The sequence below is a fragment of the Tiliqua scincoides genome, chromosome 8 (genome assembly GCF_035046505.1).
Source record: "Tiliqua scincoides isolate rTilSci1 chromosome 8, rTilSci1.hap2, whole genome shotgun sequence".
In the NCBI taxonomy this organism is placed as follows: Eukaryota; Metazoa; Chordata; class Lepidosauria; order Squamata; family Scincidae; genus Tiliqua; species Tiliqua scincoides.
In genome coordinates, this window is record NC_089828.1 from 28,137,218 (window position 1) to 28,149,536 (window position 12,319).

Below are 12,319 nucleotides of genomic sequence, written 5' to 3' on the forward strand. Positions count from 1 at the left end.
TGTGACTATTAATTTCTTAGCTAGGGAGGTGAATGTTAATAGGGAGGCAGTCTACAAGATACTGCATAACTTCTTACATATGAGCAAGGTGGCCGCATGGTAGATTCCCAGGTTGCTGGCATCTTCCCACAAACAGCAATGTGTGGAATGAGCTCAAAGCATTTTGGACCCATACCACAAGAATAAGGAGGACTTTTAAATGGCCATGGATGAATGCTGAGAACACCTATGAGAACCCGAAACCAAAGAACATAAGAACATAAGAACAGCCCCACAGGATCAGGCCATAGGCCCATCTAGTCCAGCTTCCTGTATCTCACAGCGGCCCACCAAATGCCCCAGGGAGCACGCCAGATAACAAGAGACCTCATCCTGGTGCCCTCCCTTGCATCTGGCATTCTGACATAACCCATTTCTAAAATCAGGAGGTTGCGCATACACATCATGGCTTGTACCCCATAATGGATTTTTCCTCCAGAAACTTGTCCAATCCCCTTTTAAAGGCGTCTAAGCTAGACGCCAGCACCACATGCTGTGGCAAGGAGTTCCACAGACCGACCACACGCTGAGTAAAGAAATATTTTCTTTTGTCTGTCCTAACCCGCCCAACACTCAATTTTAGTGGATGTCCCCTGGTTCTGGTATTATGTGAGAGTGTAAAGAGCATCTCTCTATCCACTCTGACCATCCCCTGCATAATTTTGTATGTCTCAATCATGTCCCCCCTCAAGCGTCTCTTTTCTAGGCTGAAGAGGCCCAAACGCCGTAGCCTTTCCTCATAAGGAAGGTGCCCCAGCCCCGTAATCATCTTAGTCGCTCTCTTTTGCACCTTTTCCATTTCCACTATGTCTTTTTTGAGATGCGGCGACCAGAACTGGACACAATACTCCAGGTGTGGCCTTACCATCGATTTGTACAACGGCATTATAATACTAGCCGTTTTGTTCTCAATACCCTTCCTAATGATCCCAAGCATAGAATTGGCCTTCTTCACTGCCGCCGCACATTGGGTCGACACTTTCATCGACCTGTCCACCACCACCCCAAGATCTCTCTCCTGATCTGTCACAGACAGCACAGAACCCATCAGCCTATATGTGAAGTTTTGATTTTTTGCCCCAATGTGCATGACTTTACACTTACTGACATTGAAGCGCATCTGCCATTTTGCTGCCCATTCTGCCAGTCTGGAGAGATCCTTCTGGAGCTCCTCACAATCACTTCTGGTCTTTACCACTCGGAAAAGTTTGGTGTCGTCTGCAAACTTAGCCACTTCACTGCTCAACCCTGTCTCCAGGTCATTTATGAAGAGGTTGAAAAGCACTGGTCCCAGGACAGATCCTTGGGGCACACCACTTTTCACCTCTCTCCATTGTGAAAATTGCCCATTGACACCCACTCTCTGCTTCCTGGCCTCCAACCAGTTCTCAATCCATGAGAGGACCTGTCCTCTAATTCCCTGACTGTGGAGTTTTTTCAGTAGCCTTTGGTGAGGGACCGTGTCAAACGCTTTCTGAAAGTCCAGATATATAATGTCCACGGGTTCTCCCGCATCCACATGGCCTGTTGACCTTTTCAAAGAATTCTATAAGGTTCGTGAGGCAAGACTTACCCTTACAGAAGCCATGCTGACTCTCCCTCAGCAAGGCCGGTTCGTCTATGTGTTTTGAGATCCTATCTTTGATGAGGCATTCCACCATCTTACCTGGTATGGATGTTAGGCTGACTGGCCTATAGTTTCCCGGGTCCCCCCTCTTTCCCTTTTTAAAAACAGGCATGACATTTGCTATCCTCCAATCTTCTGGCACCATGGCCGTTTTGAGGGACAAGTTGCATACCTTAGTCAAGAGATCTGCAACTTCATTCTTCAATTCCTTTATAACCCTTGGGTGGATGCCATCAGGGCCCGGAGACTTATTGATCTTTAATTTATCAATGAGGTCTGAAACATCTTCTCTTTTAACCTCTATCTGACTTAACTCCTCGGTCAGGAGGGGCCGTTCGGGCAGCGGTATCTGCCCGAGGTCTTCTGCCGTGAAGACAGATGCAAAGAACTCATTTAATTTCTCTGCCATCTCTTAGTCTCCTTTTATCTCCCCTTTCCCTCCCTCACCATCCAGAGGGCCAACCGCTTCTCTGGCGGGTTTCCTGCTTCTAACATATTTGAAGAAGCTTTTATTATTCCCCTTAATGTTGCTGGCCATGCGTTCCTCATAGTCTCGCTTGGCCTCCAGTATCACCTTCTTACATTTCTTTTGCCACAGTTTATGTTCCTTTTTATTTCCCTCATTAGGGCAAGACTTCCATTTACGGAAGGAAGCTTCCTTGCCCTTCACAGCCTCTCTAACTTGGCTGGTTAGCCATGCGGGCACCCTCCTGGATTTAGTGGAACCCTTCTTTCCAGAAATGAAACCTTTAGTTTCCTTTGTTTAGTGGAACCCTTCTTTCTTCTTTCAAAGAAATGAGCAAAACATGGAAACATGCCTCATCACTCACCCCCAAAAGGCTAAAGTGCAACAGTCAACCAGCAGGATCATATTGTCTGTGTTTGAGGACAAAAATGTAATATTGACAGATTACTTTCAAAAAGGGTTGACAATAACCAGGACATACTACAAGAAATTACTACAAAAGTTACGAGATGTTATCAATGAAAAGAGATGTGGTCTGCTGTCAAATGCACCTGCACATCCAGCTGCAAGAACAGACACTTTTGTGCACAATCGTAGCTATGAACCTCTGTCCTATCCCCCATACTCTCCCAACCTGGAAACTTCAGACTTCTTCCAGTTCCCAAATATGAAGAAACATTTACGGGGGGGGGGGGGGGTTTCCACAATTATGAGGTCATTACTACTGTGGAGGGCTGGTTTGCCTCCAAATCTGCAGACTTCTGCAATGATGGTGTTAAAGAACTGTTCCATAGATGTGAGAAGTGTGTGGTCCTAGGTGGTGGATATGTAGAAAAGGAAGGGTCAGTGGACCAAATTTCAGATCCCTAGCACATTCGGATTACGGTGAGGGTAAGAACTTTTGGCCTTCCCTCACAGAATCCAGACGTTCCAGCACATGCATAGAATAGGGGATGACCTATTTTACAATGTTAGGGAATGCTCTACATGCATAATAAATGTGTGCACATCCTGATACTGAAAAGAACAACACCGTTCCTGACCACATGAAGCTGTGAGTGGATGGTAGATCTGCAAAGTTTTGGCATCTATTTTCTCTCTTGTTTAACACAAATCAGTTAACAATGCACATTAATATCCACTAATTACAGCAGCATCCATGGGAAACAGTAACTTGCAGTCTAATCCTAATAGGATTAGACTGGCCTTGCAAGGCCACTTACAGTTGTCAGAAAATGTTACACACCATTCAGTGTGGCTAGGCTGCTTCTGCAAGCAGCCAGAGAAAGAGCCTTAGGGCTGGTAAGTCAGTGCAGGGTGGAGGCAGGTGGAATATGGTAGAGACTAGGGCTGGGAGGGAGGCATCCGACTTGTAATGGGTGCAGGGACTCAGGAGTACAAGCACAGATTTGTTGAGTATTCCAGTAAAGAGAGGAAAAACTCTGAGAGGCACCATCAACCACTAGCTAATGGCGGGGGGCGATAAACATCGATACAAATTGCTAGTGAATAGTTCAATTGTTTTCTAGCTGTACAAAAATTGATGAATTTTAAAGATTTCATTCAAAAACCTAATAATGCTTTTTAAAAATCATACAATTACTATATGTTTAAACAAATATTAGTACCTCCCCTGTTTTTTACTAGCTTGTTTTTAATAATATTTTCCTTTCCATTTGCTCTGTTGGAGTGTTAAATTATTTCTTTTATCAAAAGTAATTTATGTTTAACCTGATTCATAATTCAGATTGCACTTTAGTACAGTCATGCGCAACTTAAAAACAGGGATCGAGACCGTGATCCTTGTCATCAAGCAGTGCTTGATGTACTCCGGACCCTCTGCAGGGAGCTCCGCTCCGCTCCCCTCCGGAGGGTCGTCTGAGCTTCCAAGACGCAGGGCGCATCCACACGCTGCCTCTGTGAAGCTCAGACTGAGGAAAATCAAGTCTCTCACGACATCCAATTTCACAGAAATCGCACAAGAGATGTAATTTCCCTGAGTCTGAGCCTTGAAGAGGAAGCATGCAGGTATGCCCTGCCTCTGGGAGGCTCAGACAACCCTCCAGAGTCAAGGGGAACAGAGCTACCCTTGCATTCAGAAGGTTGGGGTGTGTGCAGCCAAAAAACCACCACATGTGGTCATCAGTTATGTCAGTGGTTCTCACACATTTAGTACCGGGATCCACTTTTTAGAATGAGAATCTGTCAGGATCCACCGGAAGTGATGTCACTATCAGAAGTGACATCCTCAAGCAGGAAATTTTTTTTTAACAATCCTAGGTTGCAATCCTATCCACACTTAACCAGGAGTGAGTTCCATGTACTATCATTGTTTAAAGAATATACATAGTAGCTTGTTAAAGTATAGCTCTCTAACGTTTCCCCAAATGTTACATACCATGGAAGCATCAAGTCTAATATGATAAAAATAAAATATTGAAATGAATGGTGACCCACCTGAAATTGGCTTGCGACCCACCTAGTGGGTCCTGACCCACAGCGAGAAACACTGAGTTATGTAATCCTGGCGTTAGCTGGAACGTTGCTAAGGACCACACACCTGTACTTGAATTTAACTCTGCTCAAACAGTGATTCATGCAAGTCATTCACAGATGCGTGGCAATATAAAGCTGCTTTTGGAGTTCAGGCACCTGTGAGCGACCCACATATGGGCATATCGCATTCCTAAACAGGAACATGATCATCCTAGGTCTGAAAAAATGCAATAAAATGTAACATGAGAAGTCTTAACATGAGTTTAATTCCAGATAACCTCTTACAGAATTTGCTGAGCACTGATTATGCCATGGTGCTTCTTCTTTAATTCTAACTGTAGTCAAATTCCTTTTGTTCCAGATTCAAGGGCTCATAAATGTATCCAAAAAGCTGATGAAGATCTGATCCTACGCCACATTTGATCATAATCTTTCAAAGAAATTTGAAGTTTACATTAAATATTTTATTATTATTATTTTAAGAAAAATAAAATTGTTATAGATTACATAAGCATTTGTTTTTATTATAATATATAAACTATGTATATCAGCACCAATTATTCATAAATTATTCCACTAAAGATATTAATATCTTTATAATGCAGTACTAGTACCTTTCGTAAAATAATTTATAAAATAGGTGCAAAATACATTGGGTGCAATCCTAACCAACTTTCTAGCACTGACGTAACTGTGCCAATGTGGCATGCGCTGCAACCTGTAGTGGGGAGGCAGTCAAGGGGGCCTCCTCACGGTTAGGGCACTGTGGATAAGTCAGTGCTCAAAAGTTGGTTAGGGCCCATTGTTGCATCATACAGGTTTCTGTTGACTGTTCTTATTACCATCACTGATTTGTTCTGAATTCATTCTTCTCCCATTATATATTTCTTTTAAACAGAAAAAAATGAAGAGGACACACACACTCCTTGCATTAGTAGTATTTTCTGAAGAGTTGTGCAGAATAAGAAAAATACTTTTCCATAGTTTTCAAAAATCTAATTACGTAGCTAGTCTAACTTAAGTTAATTTTAGATCACTCAGTTTCAGGAATGACATGTTACACGTTTCAATCTGTCTTGGCTCTTAAGTCTACTAGAAGTCCTCAGTATGTCTGAAAGCTTTCCTGCATAATACATAAGGAATAAAATGTAAATTACCACTCTATTTTTAGCTCCCTTGCTGGGAGTGGGGGAAGGAGAAGAAGGGGAAAATGACTCCTAGGTTTGAGAATAGTAATTTTTTTTTTTTTTGGCATGGTGTTCTTGAGTTTATCAAGCAGCTATTCAGCCCAAGAGCATAGGCAAGCAAACACTTTTTTAAGAGTGTCTCCAGCTGCATGCCTAGCTTCCAGGTAAGCTGAAGGTTCAGAACACAGCTGCCCCCAGGCTGCCCAAAATATCTCTCTTACATCTGGAAAAAGAAAAAAGAATACTGTAAACAGAGGAGCTTGGCTTCAGTTCCTCTTGAAGAACGTAACAGAGGGCAAGCACTAGCTCCACTTCAGAAAGAACCAACCCATTTTGCTTCTGCAGCTTCACTCTTGTGCATTCTATTCAGCCTGCAAGGCTTTGAGTTATGACTCATCCAAGTGCACCTGCGCCATGTGTTAAGCACTGCTGAATAAAAGCCCAACACCTCCATTTACACAACAAAGAAGCATGGTCTGCATCTCTCCCTCCTTTCTTATTTGCTCTGAAAGGGGGTGGGTGGGTGGAGAATCCTGCCTTCATTTGATGTGGATTTTAAATGCAGATTCATTTATAAACAATTTTCTTACTTTAAAGAATAAGACACTTTTAATGCCACAAAACAACCCCAAAGCATTAGATTATCACCGTTAATGATTTTTCTTCCAAACCCCTCCAAACCTTTTTCATCAAAGCCTTTTATTCTCAAAGGATAAATTTTTGAGCAAGAGGGATCAACAAACTGGTTGCCTGAAAGCCTTCCTGATGCTAGGCTCAAGTTAAAAAAGGCTTAATGAAGGCTTGAAAATCCACCAGGGCTTCACAACCAACATCTGACTTGGTGATTTATGCATATTAATAATTTCAGTCCTATTGAGGCAAGCTGAGCTGTACATGTCCTACGAATCTTAATGTCTTCAGCTCCACTGGGATTATTACCAATGTAAATTTCTACAATTCTCAGCTATTAATCTTTGTCTGTCCTCCTGTTCAGCAACATAATGACTAATTAAACATCAAAAGACATAACGGGAGATTTTCTCTGACAGTTCCTGAGCCACCTCTCTTCCCATGAGAGGAATTTCACATGACAGGGACAAGTAGGTAAAAGTATATGGATCTTCTACAAATCATTGCTATCAGATCTAAAAAATATACATCAAAGACATATTTAAACCAGGGGCACACAACCTGCATCACACTGAAGGCCACTTTTAAATTTTTATTAACTCAAAAGGAGCACTACTATGTTAACCACAGCAGAGCATCCTTGTTACAGTTTTAACTCAGTGTGTGCTTTTTACCCATCATGTTCATGTCTCTTATCTCTATGCCTCAAAGCATGTTCTCTCTGCTCTGTACCATCACAGGTTTCTTTGAACCTCTGTTAACCATATCACCTTTTCTCTTTCTATTCCATAGCTCTTCCCATCCCCTTACTGTAACATCACAGGCCTGAACCCTGCATTTAGATACCCTCCTCTAACTCCACAGTTTCTCAACAGTTCTATCTCCCATCTTTGTCTCTCTCCATGCTCCACAACACATTTGCTCCATTCTTCAGTGTCTATGTATTTCCATGTATTAATCACCTCTTTCATGTCACAAACATATCTGCACTCTTATTCCACAGTACTCCCCTTTTTCTTTAGTCCCCCCCCCTTTCTCTCTCTGCTCCTCCTCCTTATTGAGCTTGGGAGCAACAGCACATCTTTGCCCAGAAATTCACATAGTGAAGGAGTCTCAATCACAGGTGGGATATGCAGCATGGTCGGCTGCAACAGGCTGAAAAAACCAATACCAATACCACCATATGCTTTTCCCCAGGAAAAGGAGGAACAAGCATCATCAGCTATAGCAGAGATTCCCAAACTGTGAGCCATGGGGAGCCAGTGAAACCAGACAGGGGAGCTGTGGAATCCTCACAAAAAGCCTGCCATTCTATACAATGTATAGGATTATAGCCCTAATGGAGGAGCCATGGCCAACGGCCCAGCAGGCCATGGGAGCCACCAGTAGAAAAAATTTGGGAACCACTCAACTACAGGCATCCTCTAAGCAGATAAGTAGTGGCTAACTGCCAGTTCTTCCTTTTAGTTTCCATCTTGATAAAATCCTTATTCTCCCTCACCCAGAATCTCTTCAACATGCTGCCTTTACTGCTCTCACTGACTTCAATAGGGCCGAGTAATCTTACAGCTTAGCTCCTCCTCAGTTGGATGTAACAGTCCTGACGGCTCCTGACAGAGCAGCAATTTTCAACTGTTTTCATCTCAGGGCACACTGACAAGGCACTAGAATTGTCAAGGCACACCATTAGTCTTGACAATTGACAAGGCATACCATACTGCTAGTGGGGGGTTCACATCCCTCAAAGGCCCTATTAATAAATAAATTTGCCAAACTCCCATGGCACACCTGCAAACCACTCAAAGCACATCAGTGAGCCATGGTACACTGGTTCACAATGACTGTGATACAGGCTCTTATTCAAGAAGTTTCTTGGGTCAGTAATACTTCAGTTAACTCTTTTTTGTCCACTTCAGGCAAACCAGGTAAGTATTGCTTCAGGAACTAGTTCAAGCACCATGCTCATTCACTGTAACATGGTTTGGGGAGTCAGGATTTGATGTTGTGAATGAAACTACTACTGAGCCGTTTGGCTCTTTACAACATAGTAAAAAAACATTAACACCACAATGGTAACTAAAATGATTGTGTGTCAGGTCAGCTTCATTTACTACAAGTTGAAAAGCAAAACTCAGTACTTACAGAAGAAGGCAAACCAGGAGGCACCTTTCTTACTTTCTTTGTCTGCAAAGAATCTGCGTATAAAGAGTTACGTGTTACTAATTAGCTGCACTTATATTAAAGATAAGTAAGTAGCAGTTCTGAAGCACAACTGCCAACTTGAACAAAACATTGCAAAATGTATTCTCACAACTAGAATAGTAGGAAATGTAATGAGAGGACTCTTTTGGTCAACCATACAACGCACATCAAAACTCATATCAGTATGAGAAATTACACCAAGAGCTAAACTCTGACATCATAGTCAGTTAGTATGTGTTCATCTACTTTGAGGCTTGGATCAACAGCATGGCCCAGTAAACCTACTCAAACAAAGATTGCCCATAGGAAAAATAACTGAATAGCATTCAATTAATTGCATTGTAAAAATTATCAAAATCAATACACAAAGAAATAGAAGGCGCATATGGTCAGGGAGAAAAGAGATCAAAGTACAAGTATTGTCGATAACTAGAGGGTCTAACATAGATACTTGGACCAAGCCCACTGGGAATAAGGCAGAACAGTATGACTTGAGTACAGCTTCTTTGTGTTCTCACAGTGGACTACAGTCTGATTTTTTTTTTTTAAATTTATTCTAACTATAATGTTAGAAGAGACTAAGAATCCAAGATTCAGTCGGCCACATTAATTGCATGTGATTCATAACTTGGAATTCTCAATAACAGCTTTCATGACAGCTCCTATTTATTGTAACTTCATGATACATTTACAGTGGGCCCTTGGTATTCACAGGCTCAGCATCTGTAGATTCCACAATCAACAAATGATGAGCTCACACCTCAGAACAACTTCCGTTCATATCTGGGAGGTGTTCTGAAGCACAAGAAGGCCTCCCTGTGCCTCGGAACACCTCCTGAATGCAAGCAGAAGTAGACCAAAAGTGGCTTCCGATCATGTCCTGGGGGTCTTTCTGAGGAGGTAAGGAGGCCCATGGAGTGGGTTCAGCACAGCCCTAATGGGAATAACTGCAGTGCTACAACTCTGCCCACGATACTTCAACATCCATGGATAATGGCATCTGTGGGGAGGATATCTGATCCCCCCTAATACTGAGGTCACACCATATTTATATATACTGTACTTGTACATACATCCCATAAATAAATATGATATAGAGAGTGGTAGATTTGCCCATAACCAGGCATTGTTTTACAACTTCATTGAAATGCATTTGGATGTATCTCAGTTCTGAGTGAACATTTCTCCCCACACATTACCCAAGACAATCCCAGTAAACATCTTATATGTACTTTGCATTTACCCAGTTTCAATCACAGTGAGAGTCAGCATTGTACAAGTTGGCCCTCAGTATCCATGAGGGATCTGTTCCTGGACCCCTGCGGATACAGAAATGCGCAGATAACAGAATCCACAGGTAGGGAATATCAGAGGACCATAAGGCCTGACCTTAGGTCACTTCTGGGGGTGTTCTTAGGCATGCAGAGGTCACATGCGGCTTCCCTGTCCTTCAGAAGGCCTCTCAGACGCTTCTGAGCCCAGAAGTACCTCCCAGAAGTCTCTGGGAAGCTTTCAAGGCACACAGAGGTTGCACACAACCTCCCCACCACCTCCCAAGCATAACCAGAAGGCACTTCCAGTTGCGCCTAGAAGTTGGAGGAAGCCTTCGAGATGTAGGTTGGGTTCTGCAATAAATCAAATCTGTGGGTCCCGAATCCACAGATAAAGAGAGCCCACCTGTATATATACACACTTAAAGTAAATTTATATACACACACTTCCACCTAGAACAGAAGTGAAAACTTGCTGGGCCTGATCTTCATAGGGAATCTTAAATAAACAGCACTGTCTCCCATTGCAGACAAAGCAGGTTCCTCCTTAGAGAAACAGCTGCTGGATTTTACCTTAAGGCTACTCTTTTTAAATATCTAAGCATGCTGATTTGATACCATTTCAACAGTAAACAATTCTAAACAGTGTCAACTCTGTGAAGGCACAACTGTGGAAACTCAACATAAACCATAATGAATTCTTGTTCTTCCTAAAAATGACTGAGATATTTAATTACTATAAATAACTAACAGGAAAAGAAGCTCACGAATGCTTCAGTAGTACAATATACAGGTGGGTCCCTATATTCTCAGAATCAGTTATCCACAGATCCACCCCCCCCCCCCATATGCCCATTAACATTGTTTAGATCCTTACCAGGGCAAAAATATTCTCTTTTTTTTCTTTTTTACAGGTTACTACAAGCATTCAAGTGTATAGTGACATGCAGGCAAGCTGCTGCCAGACTGAATGCTTGAAAAAAACTAGACTGACACTAGCAGGAAGCAAACTACTCTTAAGGTAAAGGCTCTAAACAACATTAATGGTTCTGGGAGGGGCTGCAGAGACAAGGTTCCCTCATATCCGCAGGGGTCCCTAGAATGGATCCCTGTACATACGGGGGCCTGCCTGTATAACAAACAGAAATGATAACCTTCAGGAGAATTATACTAGTAATGCTAGCAGCTTCTATGTTGGGTATACGTACAGTCTTGTACTTAACTTTGCTTTTTATTGGGGGCAGGGTTGAACTTCACAGGGAAGCAGACAACAATTATTCTGTAATTTTGTGCGCAAGAGACTTTTTTGCTCCATTTTGAAATCCTTTTTTCAAAAGTCAACAGCAGCCTCAATCTTTCATGTTCAAATGGAATATAAATTCAGAGAAAATAAATTCTATAGGTTCCTCACTATCCATGATCTCAGTATTCATGACCATCTGTGGAGGGCAAAGAACAGTCTCTGGTGTTCCCAGAAGCCACTTCTGGGTCGTGCCAGATGCTTTTTTCAAAGCATCCCTTTCTAAAAACGTTTCTGAAAGTTAAAAGTTTTTTAAAGTGTTTTTTGCCTTGGTACTGCAAACCACACTGGCTGCAGTGGTGCTTCCAGAAGCCACTTCCAGATCATACCGAGGTCTGTTACTCCCTCCCTTGGCCCTGGCTTGCCCCAGAATGCATCATGGAAGTGGCTGGGAAACTCTTCCCTGATCATTTTGAGATATGCCAGGGGCAAGGAAGTAAACTGGAAGTGGCTTTGAGGAGTGCCAGAGACTGCCCAGCAGCAGATATGGTTTGCAGCACTAATGTTTAAATAATTTTTTTCTTACTTTTTAAAACATTTTTAACATAGACCCTTGTATTCACAGAGGGTCAAGGAACAAATCCTCCTAGGCCCTAGGGACTACTGCATATTTAAAACACATTCCCTGGATACAGTAACTTGATACTGATCTGAATGTTTAATATTAAATGAATTACTCACCTAGAGAAGATGAATCATGGAGTGGTCTTCTTCGTGAACTTGTAGCAGAAAATGGATAATATGGAGTTCCAGCTTTTCCTGAAGATGATATCTGGCTTGAACTTCCAAGCCCTATGTCTGTTCTTAGCAGACTGGACTGTAACACAAATGAACAGGAGGAAGACATTTAAAAATCTCTCTTTCTTCTTTAACTCAAAATAAACTTCCTTTTTAAAAAAAAATTTCATTTAATAATAAAGAACTCAAACTAAACTTTCAATGGTATGGCCAATGAAACATCATAGAGGATGTTGGCAGTTAAAGCCATATATTCATCTTAAATCGCATACTACTAAATTCAAATTAAGGATGCTTTAAAAAATAATGTATACTGCCATCTTTAAAAATCTGTATGCTACTGCCACAGTAAATTAAGCTGGA

The 12,319-nt window shown here is 42.0% G+C and overlaps 1 protein-coding gene across 11 annotated transcripts in view; it reads right to left on the minus strand.

Moving 5' to 3' along the window:
- Positions 1–12,319, minus strand: part of TCF12 (transcription factor 12) — a 227,631-nt gene that overhangs the window by 89,770 nt on the left and 125,542 nt on the right. For all 11 annotated transcript variants that reach the window (XM_066634769.1, XM_066634768.1, XM_066634761.1 and 8 more), the window contains 2 exons: positions 11,900–12,035; positions 8,588–8,640 (listed from right to left, as the gene is read on the minus strand). In XM_066634769.1, the coding sequence (XP_066490866.1) occupies positions 8,588–8,640; positions 11,900–12,035 (189 nt within the window). The remainder of the gene's footprint in view (positions 1–8,587; positions 8,641–11,899; positions 12,036–12,319) is intronic.